Source organism: Parus major, chromosome Z (genome assembly GCF_001522545.3).
Source record: "Parus major isolate Abel chromosome Z, Parus_major1.1, whole genome shotgun sequence".
In the NCBI taxonomy this organism is placed as follows: Eukaryota; Metazoa; Chordata; class Aves; order Passeriformes; family Paridae; genus Parus; species Parus major.
In genome coordinates, this window is record NC_031799.1 from 72,971,265 (window position 1) to 72,988,489 (window position 17,225).

The 17,225-nt window shown below is 38.6% G+C and overlaps 1 protein-coding gene across 3 annotated transcripts in view; it reads right to left on the reverse strand.

Annotated features, from left to right (window-relative positions):
* The window catches only part of XRCC4 (X-ray repair cross complementing 4), a 141,729-nt gene that overhangs the window by 119,128 nt on the left and 5,376 nt on the right, over positions 1-17,225 (reverse strand). Inside the window, exons 1-3 of one of the 3 annotated variants that reach the window (XM_033511373.1) lie at positions 8,707-12,637; positions 7,398-7,547; positions 4,565-4,752 (exon numbers count right to left, since the gene is read on the reverse strand). In XM_033511373.1, coding sequence (XP_033367264.1) covers positions 4,565-4,752; positions 7,398-7,536 — 327 coding nt within the window. In that variant the 5' untranslated portion in view covers positions 7,537-7,547; positions 8,707-12,637. Of the gene's footprint in view, positions 1-4,564; positions 4,753-7,397; positions 7,548-8,238; positions 8,674-8,706; positions 12,638-17,225 lie in introns of those variants that run through there. The other 2 variants (XM_015653554.3, XM_015653555.3) reach the window with 2 other exon arrangements.

Here is a 17,225-nt window from a genome sequence, read left to right on the forward strand (position 1 = left end):
GTCCTCTGTAATTTGTGTTTGGGAAACTAAAGCTTGTCAATATGCCATGATTTAAAGATTTCTTCCTCCTGAAAGGAAAGCATTTGTACCCCATTCTGCAAATGAAAGTAGGCCTTGATGTCCACACAGGGATTTGAAATGCACAGCAGGTATTCCAGAATTGGAAAATCTGAAAGAATCAAGAGGGAAGGAGGGGAGACAACACAACAACACCAAGAGGGAGAAAAGACAACTGACAATTTTTCTTGCACAAATCCAAATCTGTTATTTTTATAACATGTTAGTTATACTTGAAATGCATTTAGCCACTCATTGTACTCAAGAAATAAGATGCTTTTCATGGTGTAATTTACAATAGGGTTTAAAGCAATTAAAGTCCCATTTTTATCTAAATGGATAGGTCCAGTGAAATACACATATCCTAACAGGTTGAGAAAAATGAAGAGAATTTATTCAACACAGTGTTTGATTCCTCCTTTTTCAACAGCACCAGTTTTAAAGGTATAAATTACCAGTATTTTAAATTAATTTCCCCAAACTACTGCTTATCAGAAGCAGCAATCAAATACATAATCTAATAGGCTAAGCAAGGAAAATAGCAGAGCTTAATTACTTAATTCACCAGAACTTCTGTCACACCTTGTACACTTACACCTTGTATTGTACACCTAATAATATGGTAGGGAATCATTCATTCAGAAAAGTTTTTTCTTACCTCAAGGCAGAAGTGGTGCACTGCATTTCCTGAAATACCTGAAGGTACACCCGAGGTGAGATGGGGAAAATCATCACTCAACATTCTGAGATTACTTACAAGATAACACTTAATGTTTCCATTACATAAGGCACATTAGAAGCCAGCAATTTCCAAAATGGGCTTCCAAGAAACCCATTCAAGTGTCCACTCTCAGGTCCTGAAGTACAAAGACATTGAGTGATATAAGTGATATGAGAGCCATTACTTTCACACTGACCTAAGGATTAATCATTTCATCTTCCTCTCTCCTCAGCTGGTGGAATTGCTGGTGGGAAACAACCTGAACTCTCAGTGACCTTTGCTAACCAAACAACACATCCTCAGTGGTTTGGAGAAAAGTAACTATTCAGACCTTGAACCAAGAGAGTTTGGACAGCACAAAGAGCTCTGCCAATTACATTTCTCTCGTTCAGTATGCTGTGAAAAGTTTTGGTTAGCACAAGCTTCTCCCGCTTTTTTTTTCAACTCTGAGTAAACTTATAATGAACTCACAGGCCCAACCAGGATAAAGCAGCCACAGGAAATGGAGGAGACAAGTAACAGCATCTCTTCCATCATCCTAATTAGCAACAGTGCAGCATCTAAGGTGGAATTTGTTAAGCTTTTACCCTCCCTGTTTACAAACTTGAGCAAAAGGGAAGAAAAAAAAACAAAAACCCAGAGCATTTGTAATGCCACATTACTGTAAAGAAAGAGACTGCTAGCACTCAAATAATTGTTTATCAAAGGCTATTTAGTCTATTTAATTGCCATCCCCGGAAAAAAAAAAAAAAAGAAAAAAAAAAGAAAAAAAAGAAAGAGCTTGCCGGATTTCCATTATTTATTATATGTGGAGTGACTCGCTGAAGCACTTGGAAAGATTTACTTCCCAGTGGTCACCTACTTAGATCAAGCACTAAATCACTGCCTCTGTGGCTGGTGTTTGTTTAGGTGGCAGCAGTTGAGCTGGACCAGCCTCCCTGGCCCCTCGCCGGGGTCTCGGTGTGTGTGGCCCATCCGGGGCTGCAGCTGGATCCGCACACAATTCCCAGACATTGTTATTCCAGGGTCCTTCCCCACACCCCAGACACCCCAACACGGCTCCCAAAGGCAGAGACACCTGTCCTGAGGGAGGTAAATCACAAGCACGCCGGGATTTTCACCGAACGTGTTGGAATTCTCACAAAAACACACCGGGATTTTCACCGAACCCGTCGGGATTTTCACCAAACACGTCAGGCTTTTTAAAGGCACGATCTCCTATCCTGAGGCACAGCCAGAACCAGTGCTTCCACAGCTCAGACATCGTTATCTCCTGACCAACATTTCAAAATAAATAAGTACTAAAACCCCTGTGAACATGCCTTAAGTTAAATTCCTTTTCTTATTCTGTTACTTCTAAGCTTTAGAGACAGCTACAAAACAAACTTGTTACACTGTGCTCCCTGTACATCAGATAGGAATTCTTCATGACTTGGGGAAGTTTTCCTTCCATTCAAAACACAAACCATCAGCATCCATCCATTAAACAAACCTCACATACATGTCATTATTATACACTGACAATTATAAACACATTTAAAATTACACGCAGATACAGGTTTGGTTTTATTCCATCAAAGCAGGAGTAGGTGTATGGACATCCTTTTAAACACCCAGACATCAGTTCATGGAAGGAACCTATTTGTCCATTATTAACTGAACAACAAGTGAATCAAACACCTTGTTAAGTCATCAAATGTACTACAGTGCCGATAATTAAAGTGCATTTTTCATGCCAGTCCCTTTCAAAGCAAGGGGCACAACGGAGCTGCCACCACTTCCTCCAGAAAACACCTGAGCAGTAAAACAAATTTCCATATCAGAAACCATTTCCCAATATTATACCTACATTTTCCTTTGCTTAACATCACCCCACTTCTTTTATTTGCACTCCTACAAACCACCCAACACAGTTTTGGCACATAATTAGGCTTTATGGAAGCAGAGCTTCAGCAAGTTGCTGCAAAGGAGGTAAAACCTATTTCAAATGCCATGGTTTGGTGCAGCCATGAAAACAATAAATCAGTTTCTAGCTCAGAGATTTGCCAGTCACTAGTCCCACGTGAGATGGAGAACAATGACAGAGCTCAGCTCTGGAAATTACTGGGCACAGGTGACTGCTGGTGATCAGCATCATGCTCTAGGCAGGTCCCATTAAAAATACTTACTAAACTGAATTTGTGTATATATGCATGCATATATTTCTAAAAAATAAGGCAAGGCATATTATTGATTTTCTACGACTACAAAATTGAGTCTCAGCCACCCAAGTACCAATCTCATGAAAAGATTTTGCCAAAATTTTTACTTATATTAATTGATAAATATTTTGTAATGTGAAGTGTAACAACGCATTTCAGAAGTTTTTGCATTTTTTTTTTACAAAAAACTGCTAGTTATTAAACTGGTAAGAGATAAACACTGAATTTAAGTCATGTTTAAGCTGAAGAGTAGTTTGCCTAGGCTTCCTCTGTGCTAAATTTATATTTAGCTGAATATCAGCCTTCTGGATGTACAGAGCCCAGGAAGAGTAATTTCCTAATGTTATGCTAAAAGAGAGACTACAAGTACCTCCACAGACAGTTTGCAAAACATTTGCAGTATATTCTATTACACACCTGAAATCTATTACTAGTACCTAATTCTATTATTTAATTCTTCATAATTGCTTTGGCAATTTTACTTGTAGGCATTAGTTTAGTACAGAAGGAGAAAAAAAAAAAAAGGTGTATTTTTACACAAGAAATCCTATCTTACCTAAAAACATTCTTTCAACACCCAAAGTTTAAAATATACATAGGAATCAAAGTTATTTGCGCTTTCAGTCTCTTTGGCCGGATTATTATTTTCCCAAACTGACATAAAGTTGTTTTCATACAAATTAAATTTCTCATAAGCCTTAATTGATGGAAACATGTATTAGGTGACCCCAGAAACACGAGGATATTTTCACTTAATAAAAAATACAGCATGTATTTAACCTGGCCTGTATTTAGGACATGTGGGGCAGTTTGATCCTAAACTTGCAACATCGTTGTGAACGATTGAACAGCTCACAAGGTTTAGGGTCAATATGGCCTTGGGTAAATTCACAGAAATACTTATAATGCAGACTTACAAGGTAGATTTACAAGCCCTAACTTTGGCTCCTCATGAGCCAAACTGGGCTGAAATTTCCTATACTGCACAAAGAAAAAAACATGTAAAAGAATTAAAAGAAAAAAAAAAAGTACAAACTAGGAGATTAACCATAAGTTAGCTTTTTTCCTCAGAGAGGTTTTAACACAGCAAAGCACAACCTGAAATATCCAGAATGTCTACAGATACAGATTATACTGGTTTCTTTCCTATTTTAAGAGAGTCCTTCCCTTTGCAGCCAAGCAAGCAGAATGGAACCACTTTCCCATCTGCAGTTTAACGCAAGAATTTCGGCCTTAGCTTACAAAATATCTGAAGCAGCAGAAAAGCTATTTCTAAAACTATGTTTGAGCATTTGAAAGTTATATTGCCTGAATATTATTTTTTTCTAATTTAGGTGAGTAGGACAGAGAGAGGATGAAGAAACAAGGGTAACAGAAGTGCACAGGAGGCTACAATATGAAAAGGGCAGCATCCATCCCAAAACACCCACTTTCTTTTTAGCTCGGCCCATGAAAGAGCTCACAACACTCATTCAGTCTGGAATGAGTATCACACATCTGTCTGATTTTAAAGACCATAATAAAATACAAAAATGTATTTCATTCTCATCGTTTAACAGTTAAATTTAAACATTTATCTACTTACAGAGCCATCTTTCAGGTTTCTTTCATAGGAGAAGTGACAGGCCTTGTTCTGCTCATCTCTTGAAATCACAAAGTTGTATCTCCCAGCTGACTCTTCTCCAGCTATCAGTGCTTTCCTCAGCTCTTCCACATATTTTTCTCTGTCCATTTCTATGTCAGCAGCCTCCCTAGAAATGTCTGCTTCAAACACTACCAGAAAGACAGGAATAAATATTTTTATTTATAATAATAATTATTATAATAATATTTATGTGAGGAATAAATATTCATATATGTGTGAACAAATATATGCAATATACATTACATATAAAGCATAATTAATACACATTTATACATGTAAAATACATTTATATACATTTACTATATATAAATAGCACACATATTATATATATATACTTACTATATATATTTTAGAGCACATATAATTTTTTAATTTTAATTTTTTTTTTTAATATACACATATATTTATATGTATATACAAACAGACACCGACTAGGTGACTTTCAAGGTCCCTTCCAACCCAAGGCATTCTGTAATTCCAGGAAATATTAGGAGATTATTCTTCCCTTGAACACACATTGGTCATTTCATTTGTGGAAATGTACAGGAATACAGGAATACTTTACAGAAGTTCTGTCCTCTTTTTTTCCCTGTCTGAAAATGGGTTATTTCCTTTTTGCTACTCATCCACAATTCCACTTGCCTAAAGTTACCCAAAACAGTACAGAGAGAAATGTGGAATCCCATGCAGAGTGAGGCAAAGAGGCAAAAAGGCAAGTTTACAACACAAAAGATGTAATCTGGAACACTGAGAAGATAAATTTTTAATAACAAGAAAACAATACTAAGAAAGACACTAAAATACTGCAATAGAGCACTGTAGGTTCTTCTTCTGTATATGCTGCTTGTTCCTTTTTGATATAAAACCAGCAGAACTGATCAATCATTGGGAAAATACGCATAAATCCTCATAGATATAGGTCTTTAAGCCAATACCAATGTAACACACTAGATTACATTGCAAATTTTTGTGCTTCTCCTCCCCTCCAACATTCACTGTATTCCCTCTCTCCTTAAACAGGACTTAAACAGCACTCCTAACACATTTCATCATCACATTAAACATACAAAACCCATAAAAGACAACTCCATCAGCAGCTCTCACTCTCTTCCTGGTAGGTCTTGCCAAGGAAAATAATCCACAGCATGAGAAACCCAAAAGGGATTTCCCACAGCAAGAATATTCTGACCGTTGCTTTCCCTTTCCCTTTTGAATTTAAAATGGAAGCAGTCTCAAAAATGATGTAATAACTTTAGAAAGTAACCAAAACTGATGTTTTGTTGAATGAAACAGAGATCAGTGCAGTAGAAAAGCCTCATGCACAAGAACATCAACCCCCAGTGAATTATTAATTATTTGAATATGAATTATTCAAGGAACAAGAAATTCAATAAAGATTTCTTAGAAAGGGATCAGATTCTTCCAGAGCAGAAAAAAACTCTCCTTTGGATGAGCACCCAACGCTCATGGCTGAACTGTTGTGGGTTTCTTTCTTTCCTTTTTAATGGAGTGAGGTCACCCTGTTTTCACTGCCCTTCTGTTTTAGGAAATCATTATCCCCCATTCTACCAGATGCAGGAACTCCACAAAATGAGAACTGTGTCTACCTATTTTTTCTACACATTCCCAGCTATACTGGCACAGCCTTCACTGGGAAAAACCAAGAATCATCTTTTTGTGAATTCTAAAACAGGGATTTTGAAGCTGCCTAAGAACGAGAAAATCCTTTAAACAGAAAAACCAGAATTTGTCAGTGTTAACACCCTTTTTCTTATTTTCAAAATAACTTAACATTACTATTGTCAAGCCAAGAAAGAAAAACCTTTCATCACTGGAAATCAGGATTGGAACTCAATCGTTCAAATCAAAGTTTGCTTTGTTCAGGGACCCCTGATCGATGGAGTATTTGAAATGTTAAAAAGGAATATGGAAAAGCAGATTTAATTTATGTGCTGGTTTTAATTTACATTTATCTCATCTCAGACCTATATGAAAGCTTGGCTTATGTAGGAACTGAGGAGAAACAACACCCACAGGGCAGGGAGAAGGAAGAAAGGAAATACATAGACACTTCTTGTAATTCAGACAAAGCGTCCAGAAAATGGTTTTGCCTACAGTTTGCTGAAAATACACAATTCTCTCCTCCCTTTGAAATATTTTTGCTACCAAGAGAAGGGCCTTTGATCAAGTATTTGATATTTGTCAAGGAACACACAAATCCAACCTTTTCTGACTGGGCATGAATGACAGAAGCATGCACATATGCAAAGATACATCCCCTTACTGAGGTTTCAGAGAGAAGAAAATCCCACAGGCTAAGATTTTCCTACAATCATTTATTGTCCCTTTTCCTTCCCAAAAATTCACTTCAGTACGAAATACAGCTACCTTTGGCTATTAAAATTTCATGAAAACTTTTGAAAAACATCTGCAATTGAAGTCTCCATGGACTCCAACTTGCAAATGGAACTTGCATTCACATTTGTTCAAGAATCTGGAGAAGACACAGAAGTGTTACTTCAGCATCACTCCAAGAAATTATACATTCTCGAGAAAGAACAAAACATTGCATATCCATGTGCTGAATGAATTAGTTTTAGCTTTGACACACAATAATCTCTCCAAATTTCAGAGTTCTCTGGTCACATCCCAGAAGATCATGACCCCTACCTCCTCCATCACTGGGGAAAACACACCCCTGAAATTTCCACACAAGTTATTATGAATTATTGAGCAGTAATAACTTAAATTAATGTACTTCTCTTTCTGTTACCTGTCCCAGTCCAGGCACACTGACAATCACTAAGAAGTAAACCAAAGCCAGTGCCTAAATCCTTCTCCCATGACACCTGTAGAAAATAGGTTGCTTCCGGATCAGAAACTGGATGAATTCTGTTCAAAGTCTTCTCCATCTTCTCAATACCTGTTTAAAAAGTAAGATAATCTTGTTATAACCACTGGGGTGCTTAACAACTTTATGTAACTAGCTTGGGGGTTGTATATGTGGGGAATATACACATACAAGCACACTTGTAATTTTATTCTACTTTCCTCCCCAAATTCAGTTTGTCAGAGAACTGGTGATACTTGCAAACAGGAAACTGGATTATAATAAATAAGGTTTCAGTGCCAACAATTAAATGTACTTGAATAGTCTCAAATTGAGAAGCTGTCAGGAAGCTGGGGGACAGGAAATTACTATACCCAAGCTCTTCCCCATGGCTCTGTTTTTAACTCACAGTCTGCTATCACCCAAAGTACAGAACATTTAACATAATTTGAAATAATCAATATTCATCTGGAAGACTGCCACGTGAAAGCTGCTACTAAGCTTCACAGCAAAGCAGAGGGTGTAGCAAATGCCAGAAACCCAAAGGAAATATTTTAAGCACGGGATTCTGCAGAGAACAAAATATATGATGTTACAGTGAATATTTTTGCTCCATGGCAAAGCAACTTGGCAACCTCTGCCTGACCTAAGACCTTCTCAAGGATCCCATGTATTTATACACAACTTAAGGGAAGTGACTGAGAAAAGGCAACATGTTCACCCACAGACTAAAAGTAGCATGTAAAAGGAGGAAAAACCCAGATGAGGCATTTAAACTACATACACTGAGTACAATGGTTCTTGGGCAGGGATTAAATGCTCTATCAAGGTTTCCATCTAAAGTGCAGCAGTAAATTATCACGACCAGGATGAGCTCAGGCCCTGAGGGGACTCTCTTCTCCAAGCAGGAGTAGAAGGAAGCTCTTTCTTTGCTCCTGGACATTGAGAAACAAATCTAGATAGAGATTTATTTACTACCTTGGTTTCCCCAAAAATAGTCACTTTCAGGTTAGGAGGAGCAGCTTTAGCTGCAGTTGACCGAGCTGTTCCTGACCCTTACTCAACTGTGCACTCAGCATTTCAAAATGCCTCTCCCTTGCCCAGACAAGCACAGAACGTATGAATTTAAGCTTTGGTTTTCAAGCATAAAACTTTAGTATTTACATCTCTAAACCACCACCGTTTTTACTATTACAGATGTCACACTCCAACTTTCTATTTCCTGAAAATGCAACAGAAACTAAAAAGTTACCAGAACATAATCTGAAAAATTAATCTGAGCTTTCCATCACTAATCAGATGGCCATTTCAGAAAATCTGCAGTGTATCTGTGCACCTGTAAGCAAGAACAAAAACGTTAAATATTTGGGGGTGGACAGCTGGGACAATGCCTTTGCCATTAGTGACTCCAGAAATAAAGGCATTTTCAAGATCTGTGGGGCACTAACTGCCTGGCCATGGGTCACTGATGAGCATGGGGCAGGAAACAAGCAATGCATGCTCAAGCACACATGCATGTACTCTCCTTTGCCTGCCAGAATCCCTTTTGCTTCTTGTTAATTATGGAAAAATACAATTTCTCATGGAATATTTTTCACAGCAGTCCTCTCTGAAAGACAAAGGTTTTAAAATATTTCAATTAAAGACTATAAAACAGTATCAGACAACCCTGACAGACAGCACACAGGGTACTGATGCAAATATGTGTAGTTCAACAGGAAGGTTTTGCTTGTTTTATGTGATTTTTATCACAAATTAGAGCAGCATTCAGTGAAAAACACCTGCACTAGAGGCTTTCTTATCAACACAGACTGTTTATAACAAAAAACAAAGCAAGAGAATTAGATTTTCTATTTATAGAATGAAGTGTCAGGCAGTCCTCAGTCAGAAAAAGTGAGGTCAAGAGTAGCAGAGGAAAGAAGCCTGTTTATTCATTTAAAGATGCACTAACAAGGTCTCTGAGGCCTGAGACTAAATTCATTCAATACAGTGATACTGGCTTCCTGTGCACACATCAGTATTTTGTTCCAGCGATACAGCACAGCTAGAAATGAAAAGTTCTGTTTAGACAACACTCTTAGTACCCCTGTGGTGAAACACAACCTCAAGAGAATGAGGAGAAACAACCAAGAATAATACCCTGAACTTCGAAACAAACACAAAATAGGGTTTTCCTGCTTTACCACATTTTATTGTCCATGTTTGAAAAAAAGCACTTTCCAAGCAAGCACAGAATGAAGACACCTTTTCTCCCAGCTTTCATCTCCTCCACAGTGCTCGCTGACCTTTTGAAAGGAGTGTATTAGTTATTACTGCGTGCTCAGGAGCTGCCTCTCAAAGCAGAGCTCAGCCTGACTCCATCTCCAGCCACTCAACTGCTCCAAGCCATCAGCAAAAGCTCAAGGACTCCTGGCTGTACACAATGCCTATTATACACTTCTCCTCAAGAGGAGGAAAAAACCTCCTTCACGAAAATTAGCCTGACCTACACAGCGCATAAAAACATCACTGCAAACAGAAATGGTGTACCTTACTGCTTTTTTCAAAACAAAACAATTACAACAACAAACTAAAAATCCAAATTGCTTTTCCCCTTATCCCTTTTATGTCCTGAGAACACAACTCTTGTCACAGAGTTGAGTGCAGTGTTCAGTAAATGGATGAACCACAAACAGCCGCATGAATACAGCAAAAAATACCAAATGAGTTCCCAACTTACTTAACAGAAATTAAAGATTTAATTGATACAAGAAATTTAAGAAATTTACAAGAAATTAAAAATGCAGACAATAAATGAGGCCATATCCTTTATACATTCACTATAAGATGACTGCATGCATTTTATTCACTCGAAAGGCAAATCTTAATAACAGATGTACAGCACTGTATTTCCAAAATAAGATGTATTGTTCTGTATTTCAAGAGGCGAAATAAAACAATTTCCCCATAACTAACCTGCCCCAATGCACCCACTTGCTCACTAAATTCATAACTCCATCAGCTTCCAATGTGCCAAACTTATGTGACCCCTCACAGATCAAGTACTTCTGCCAGGAAAAAAATTCATTATGAAAGAAAGGCACAAATATGAAGGTGAAGTGAAACCTTGAGAGTTATTTTCACTTTCATGTTTGGGGTGGAAAGGTGAAAACTGTGTTAATGCTCAGAAAGGTTAAAACATCCCCCTCAATTTTGGAAGTGTTACTATTTAACAGTCCAGCTGCTGCTGAAGCCTGTTGGAGCAAAACAAAACCAGTGCGTAAAAGGAGTCCGTATTTTTACCAAATTACTGGAACCAGCTCATTACGGCAGCCTAAAAAACCCCCGAGTCCATCAGACCAGGGGAGCACCCTCAGGTGCCATTCAGCCCCTGTGGGCTCTTCCCGTTCAGCACCTCCACAAAATGAGTTGGGTTGTTTCTTCCTTCCCCGGTGAGGAGAAAGCTAATCTGCAGAGAAGCTTTTTGCCACGGAAAGGCGGTGTTTCATCCCTGAGGGGCCCTGAGGGGGGGTCACACACACCAGCACCTCCTCACGCCCGGGGCCGGCCTGCAGGTGGGGACAGCAGAGTCCCACCCCAAAAGTGTAAATCAGAGGCTTTATTGAGGCCTTTGAACAGTCGGGGATTGAGCTGTTTATCTTTAGCACTTTGTCCCCGCGGTCTTTGGCTCCTGTGCTCACCATTAGGCAATGCTTCCCTCTGCGGAGGAATCGGCTGTTGGCTGGTGCCTCTGCCCTCGGAACAAACAGCGCACACAGGGCCCCTCTGAATGAACAAGACATTCTTAAAATGGGCCCACAAAGAATTTTATATGTTGTTTTGGATAGCACCAGGCATAGACCAAAAGCCAAATCTTTCAGGCTGCTCCAACACAGCATCATTGATAATATTCTAAACTTCAGCACTTCGACTTTTTTTTTTTTCTTCCATGCAGACTAATGGCTTTTTTTTTTTTTTTTTTTTCCCTACCCCAAATTGGTCGGGCTGCAGGTGTCCCAAACCTCGTCAGCTATGCTTGGAAGGCTACTTAGAGCCCAGAAAGAGCTACTATGTCTTTGAAATGAGGCAATTAACGTAAGTGCTTTCTTGCTGAGGAAAAATGGGAGCTATCCACGGGGAGTTCAGAATAGAAGACCACACACTGCTATTGAAGTCTAGAGTTCGGTCCCTTCTGACACTGCCCAAACTACAGATCATAACCTAATCATCAGAAAAAAGTTAATAGTAAATTCATAATCAGACAAGAGGCACTATTCAGGAGATGCTACATGTACTTGTAAGTGGATAATTGGAGATTTAAACCAGTCAAGAAAAGCTCAAGATTGCTTTTAAAGATTAAAACTAGCTATTACCACATTTTCTAACAGAAGGAAATAAGATAATGCCTATATTTATGCATATTTCCAGTGATATATCTCATACAAATTGATATTCTCTCGTGTTAATTTAAAATTCCATTAACTCCAATACTTCAGGAGTAAGAACATTAAAATACCTGACAAAAACCTCAGCTCTCACTCCATTAATCTCAGAACTACTACTGATCCAACAGGGACTTTCTCTCTTCTCATTTCTTTTTGGAAGAACATGACTGGGCCAACGAACATGAAGACAAATCACACAGCATCTTTCCTGTCCCATCTCACAATAATCCTCCCACTCCTCTGGCAACAATACTCATTTGATACTGAAGAACGATTCAATAACAACCTTCATGTGGAACTTACAGAAAAATCTGAAAGCCACAGAAGAGAAAAAAATTAGAAAGAGCTTTGTTCCCTAATGCAATTTAGGGGGCTAAATCATTTTTGTGTTACATGCATTCTAAATAATATTCAGTCGCTCTTTTGTTTAACTTCGCTCTGTATTAAAAGCACTCGGGTTACAATTTTTGCCAATCTTGCAGCTTTGTCTTGGAGATAAAAGAAACAAACCAAAAATTAGCACGAGGACATGAAGAAGAGACTGAAAGATTTTCTAGCTTTGTGCAGAGGGGTAAGTGGGCTATTTAAGAAGTTCAGTGCTCCATGGCAACATTTGATCAGGAGATGTTGGGCCCAACTGCAGAGCCGAGGCTCACATGGCTCACATTTGCACTGCTGCCTTCCCACTGCTCCGTGGCAGCCACAGAACGATTGGAAACATGCACATGGCTTTTCCTGCAATTGTGTGTCCCACCCCCCCACCAAAAAAAAAAAAAAAAAAGAAACCCCAAACCAAAAAACCAAAAACAAATTAGTTCTGAGCTTGTCAGGCTCCACGGGACAATAGGATATGGAAGATTTGCCACAGAAGATCTGGAATCCACGATAAGGAACAACCTCTTGTCAGGCTTATTTACTACAGTCACCAGCTGAAAAATGAGGAGAAACAGAAGGAAGCAGACAGTCAACAACCTTTATAGTAGGAATCTTACTAACAAGCCTTGATCTTAATTGTAGCCTGGAGGCAAAGCCCACCCTGGTGTCTTTCATCCCCTTGAAGTCTCAGCCCTAACCCACTACCCACTGCAGGCATCCAGCCTTGCCAAGCTCACTTACAGCCATCTACATTAAGCTATAATAAGGTTAAAAAAAAAGGCCTTCAGTGTATTAAAATAAACACCAAAGTGGGCAATTATACTAGTATATACTAGCAAGTAAGAGAGTATGCAGACAGATTTATAAAAAGGGCAGACCCTTCTTTCTCACCCTTTTTCTAACAACTTTTCCCAAAACTAACAGTCACGCTGTCAAAATCCTCACTTTCCAAGATGCACGGATAAGCCAGGTTACACTAACTGAATATTATAAACCTGCAAAAAAATAAAAATAAGACATGCAACTGTCATGTTTCCTGATGAAAAAGTGGGTTTTAGTAGTGAATCTATTAAAAATGTGTGTGGAAGGGAGCAAAGATCAAAGGCAGCAATCAGCCCAGCCTCCAGAGGACAGATCTGGGATGAAAAGTCAGCAAGGCGTGTCTCAGAGACCCAGACTCCCTTTCTCTGCTGCTTCTGGAAGATGCAAGTCCCAACAAATGCTTTTTAACTCTAACTTGGCAGCAGGACACCCTGGCTTTTCAAGGTCCTACCAAAGCCAGTGGTGGCACAGTGCCTTCGCTTGAAGACCACAGGATATTTATTAAGAAAAATAATTCACTTCCTCCTCAATTTTTTTTTTTTTTAAAATTACACACATTCTAAATATATCTCATTTTCCACACAGTTTCTCTGAAAAGGCAATGCTAAAATGCTGTATGTTTTGCAGATGAAAAACAGAAAAAGGAAGTTGTGCCAGACACAACCTTTGAGCCCAATGTATACAGTCAGTAAGAACAAAGATTTGGGAATTCCAAGTCTCTTAGTTGTATTTTTAAAAGCATCTATGCAGTTTTAAGTATTGTAGTATCATCCATTTGAGGATAGTAAAGCTGAGGCAATTTTGGGGGAAGGACAAAAAAAACCAGCATGTTTTAATCGCCTTTTGTCCATCCAAAAATACCCCAATACATATGTCTTTTTGATGTATATTTGGATAACAATGTAGTCTGGCTGAGGTATCATCTGTTTTCCAAAACACTGCTTTCTTTAGGATTAAATATTATCAGGATATTCAACACAAATCTGTCACACAGATTTCCTTTGTTTTCTACTTCTTAGTCCCCACACAGACCTATTACAATTACACTCAATCTGATGTGTTTCTCTAAATGTCTGACTTAAGTAACTGGGCAATGGATTCCACTAAAACCCTTTTTTTTTTCCTTTTTTCCCCTTCTTTTTTTCTTTTTAAATATTTAAGTCAAATAAATTCAATACTGTCAAATCCACAAGAGATCCATAGGCAACAGCACCCTGTCTGAAATGAAGATAAATGAAACAAAGAAATCAGTGTCAGGTAGATATGAATGGATTTAATTCTGTATGTAGGATTTTCTGAGGAGTTTTGAAAAATTGAGCCCAGTAACCTGGAAAAACAAGTTTCACCAAATGTTGCCACTTCAGTGGGACAAGGGCAGGTATAAATATGAAGGCTTACATATCTTTCTCTCCTCCCACCTCTACATCCAAGACTTTTCAAAGAGATGGATTATTTTAATTTCCCGTCCCTGTCAAATTAATAATAAAAAATAGGCCCAGGCTCCAAATTGCTTTATCTTACTAAACAGTTTCCTCAGGCATTTTCTTTGAAGAAAATTCCTGCATTACCCAGTCTTCACTTAACCAAAGTTTTATTATGTTTTTTTTCTTTCCATCTGCTATTTATCTATTTGAAAATGCAACACTAAACTCCCTGAAAACAAAGAGCTCACACAGCTTAAATTTATTAATTTAAAAATTGTAATTCATTTTGCTTTGCCTGACCCTCACAGAAAAATAATTCACAAGACATTCACAAGGAACTGAGACATTCACTTTCAATGCGGCTAAATTTCAATTTTGCAGCTCTTTATCCAGCTATGTTTATTACTTGGCATTGAACATTAATTACTCTTCTGATGGATTAGGCTGAGCTTGAAGATAAGGCAAAAAGACACATACTGAGCACCAATTTCAGCTGTTTCCACACATGGGCACAGGTTCAGCTCAGGCTTGGTGATAATCTACATTTGACAAACCAAAGCAGGGAAGAAACACCAGTCCCTATCATGACATGGGACAGTATTTTAGCAAAAATCCCATTGCCCCACCAAGCTCTGAGCAAACAACCAGATTTGTTAAAACAAAACAAAACAACAAAAAAAAAAAACCCAAAACAACAAAAACAACAACGATAAAAAAATAGATAAAATAAGTAAGGACACAGTTCAACCAAAAATTCAGAAGTCACTCACTCTGCACCCTCAGCCAGCACTTACAAATCTTCTGGTTTGTGCTCAGTCAGCACCATGTCTATAAACCACATTTGGAAAGGAAAAAGGGCACAAAGTCACTTGTACTTTTAACATCACAAGCTGTGTACATGAGAAAAAAAGAAAGCTTCTCAAGACTCATCAGCTCACTGCTTTTTCTAAGCAACTTTCATGACTCCTTCACTCTTTCATTCATTTGGGGTTTTTTGGGGTTTTTTTTGGGGGGGGGGGGGCTGGGGGGGAATTTTGTTTGTTTGGTGGTTTTTTGGGCTGGTTTTCTTTGTGTGGGTGGGTGGGTTTCTTTGTGTTTTTTTTTTGTTCTTACTATGTACTGGGCAAAAAATAAACAAAAACCCAAAACAACAAAACCCTACTCAAAAATTTAACCCTTACCCAAGACACTTGATGCCAAGCAGGGGGTCTACTCCAGGAAAAAGCTTTTTAGTATTAGTGCTCCTTTACAGTTCCTAAAGAATGCTTGCACGGGAGTGAAAAGAAACCTGCAGGCTGAGATGAGGGCACAGCAGGGGCACGCCAGAGCAAAAATGCCACTGGGACTTCAGCTGAGAGGGCAATTAAGTGCTCATTAGTAAAATACAGCACGAAATTGCTTTGGCACTGAACCAGTCAGACACAAGTTTGAGATCTTAAAACGCGAATTACAACAAAGCAAAGATGTGAAGCACCACAGAGGTCTCAGGGTGCATGTTAAGGATGTAAATTGTTGCCTTCCCAGGTAAATTAATGACGACATAAAAAGTGGGGAGCAGAGCACAGAAACAGCAGAGAAGGGATAAATATTTTTAAAACAAGTCTCTGTTTATGTTGGGGAGCACTTCACCTTCATGTTTCTGGCTCCCAGCTGCAGCTGCACATCAGTATCTGAAACACAACAGTGAGCAAACACAATGGCCCTGAAACAATGCAGGTACATGAGCATAAAAAACCAAAAAAACAGCCTTTGAGCACAGGATTCACCTCTCCACAGCTCCAACCACCTGTCCCAGTGCAGTTTTAGATAAAGAACCTGACACAGCACTTTCTTTCAGTGCTACAAATGTCCTTATTTATCTTGCACCGTCAGAAGTATCAAATTCAAAACATGTACCTCATATTAAGACTATGTAGTAAAAAATTCCTCCTCTACCTCTTTACTTAAAAGGAAAAAAAAAAGCATCTGGTTTTAAGATAGTCAGGGTTAATAAAACAAATCCCTGCAACAGACAATTAAAAAATTAGAAAATATAAGGCACGTTTTTCATCTATAGAATTCTTTAACCAAGGCACAGGGAAAAAAAAGCTTCTCTCTAATACTGCTTTCAGGAGATCACAAAACATTACTCAAGAAGGTGTATTTCCAAGACACACAGGAATGCTTCAGCTGGTTTCCTCACTCCTGCTTCCTAAAACAATTATCTTCCATGTCAGCTTTCAGAGAAATTAACATTTCTGCCCCATCTCCTGATCTGTGGCTGCTGCATGCTGGACTCTGAAAATTAAAGTTCATTTTCTCAGCTGGAGTAATTTAATATAAGCCTCCACAACAGAGTCTGTTGCTTCCCTGCTTGGCTCAGCCAGCACAAATCTCTCCCCAGGATTTTGTGAGGTTTTACCCCAAGCCTGACACAGCTGGCTGCGTTTGGAAAGCCCCAGGCTTTCTCTTTCCTGTCCAGCTTCTGTGCTGAAAAGGGTGGCCTCTAAGACCCCTTTGTAGACCTGTAAACAAACAATCCCTTTCATAATCATTTGCTTAATTTATTAAAAAAAACAACAACACAACAAACAACAAAAACAGAAACAACAAATGCAGCCTGTGATAGGATATATAGCCTCACTCTTCCTCTGGTTGCAATAATTTTTCTGTCCCAAGATAGCAAGAAATTTGGCTGATGTCTAGATCAAGGGCACAAAAGTTCTCAGTCTCTGCACCCTTAAAAG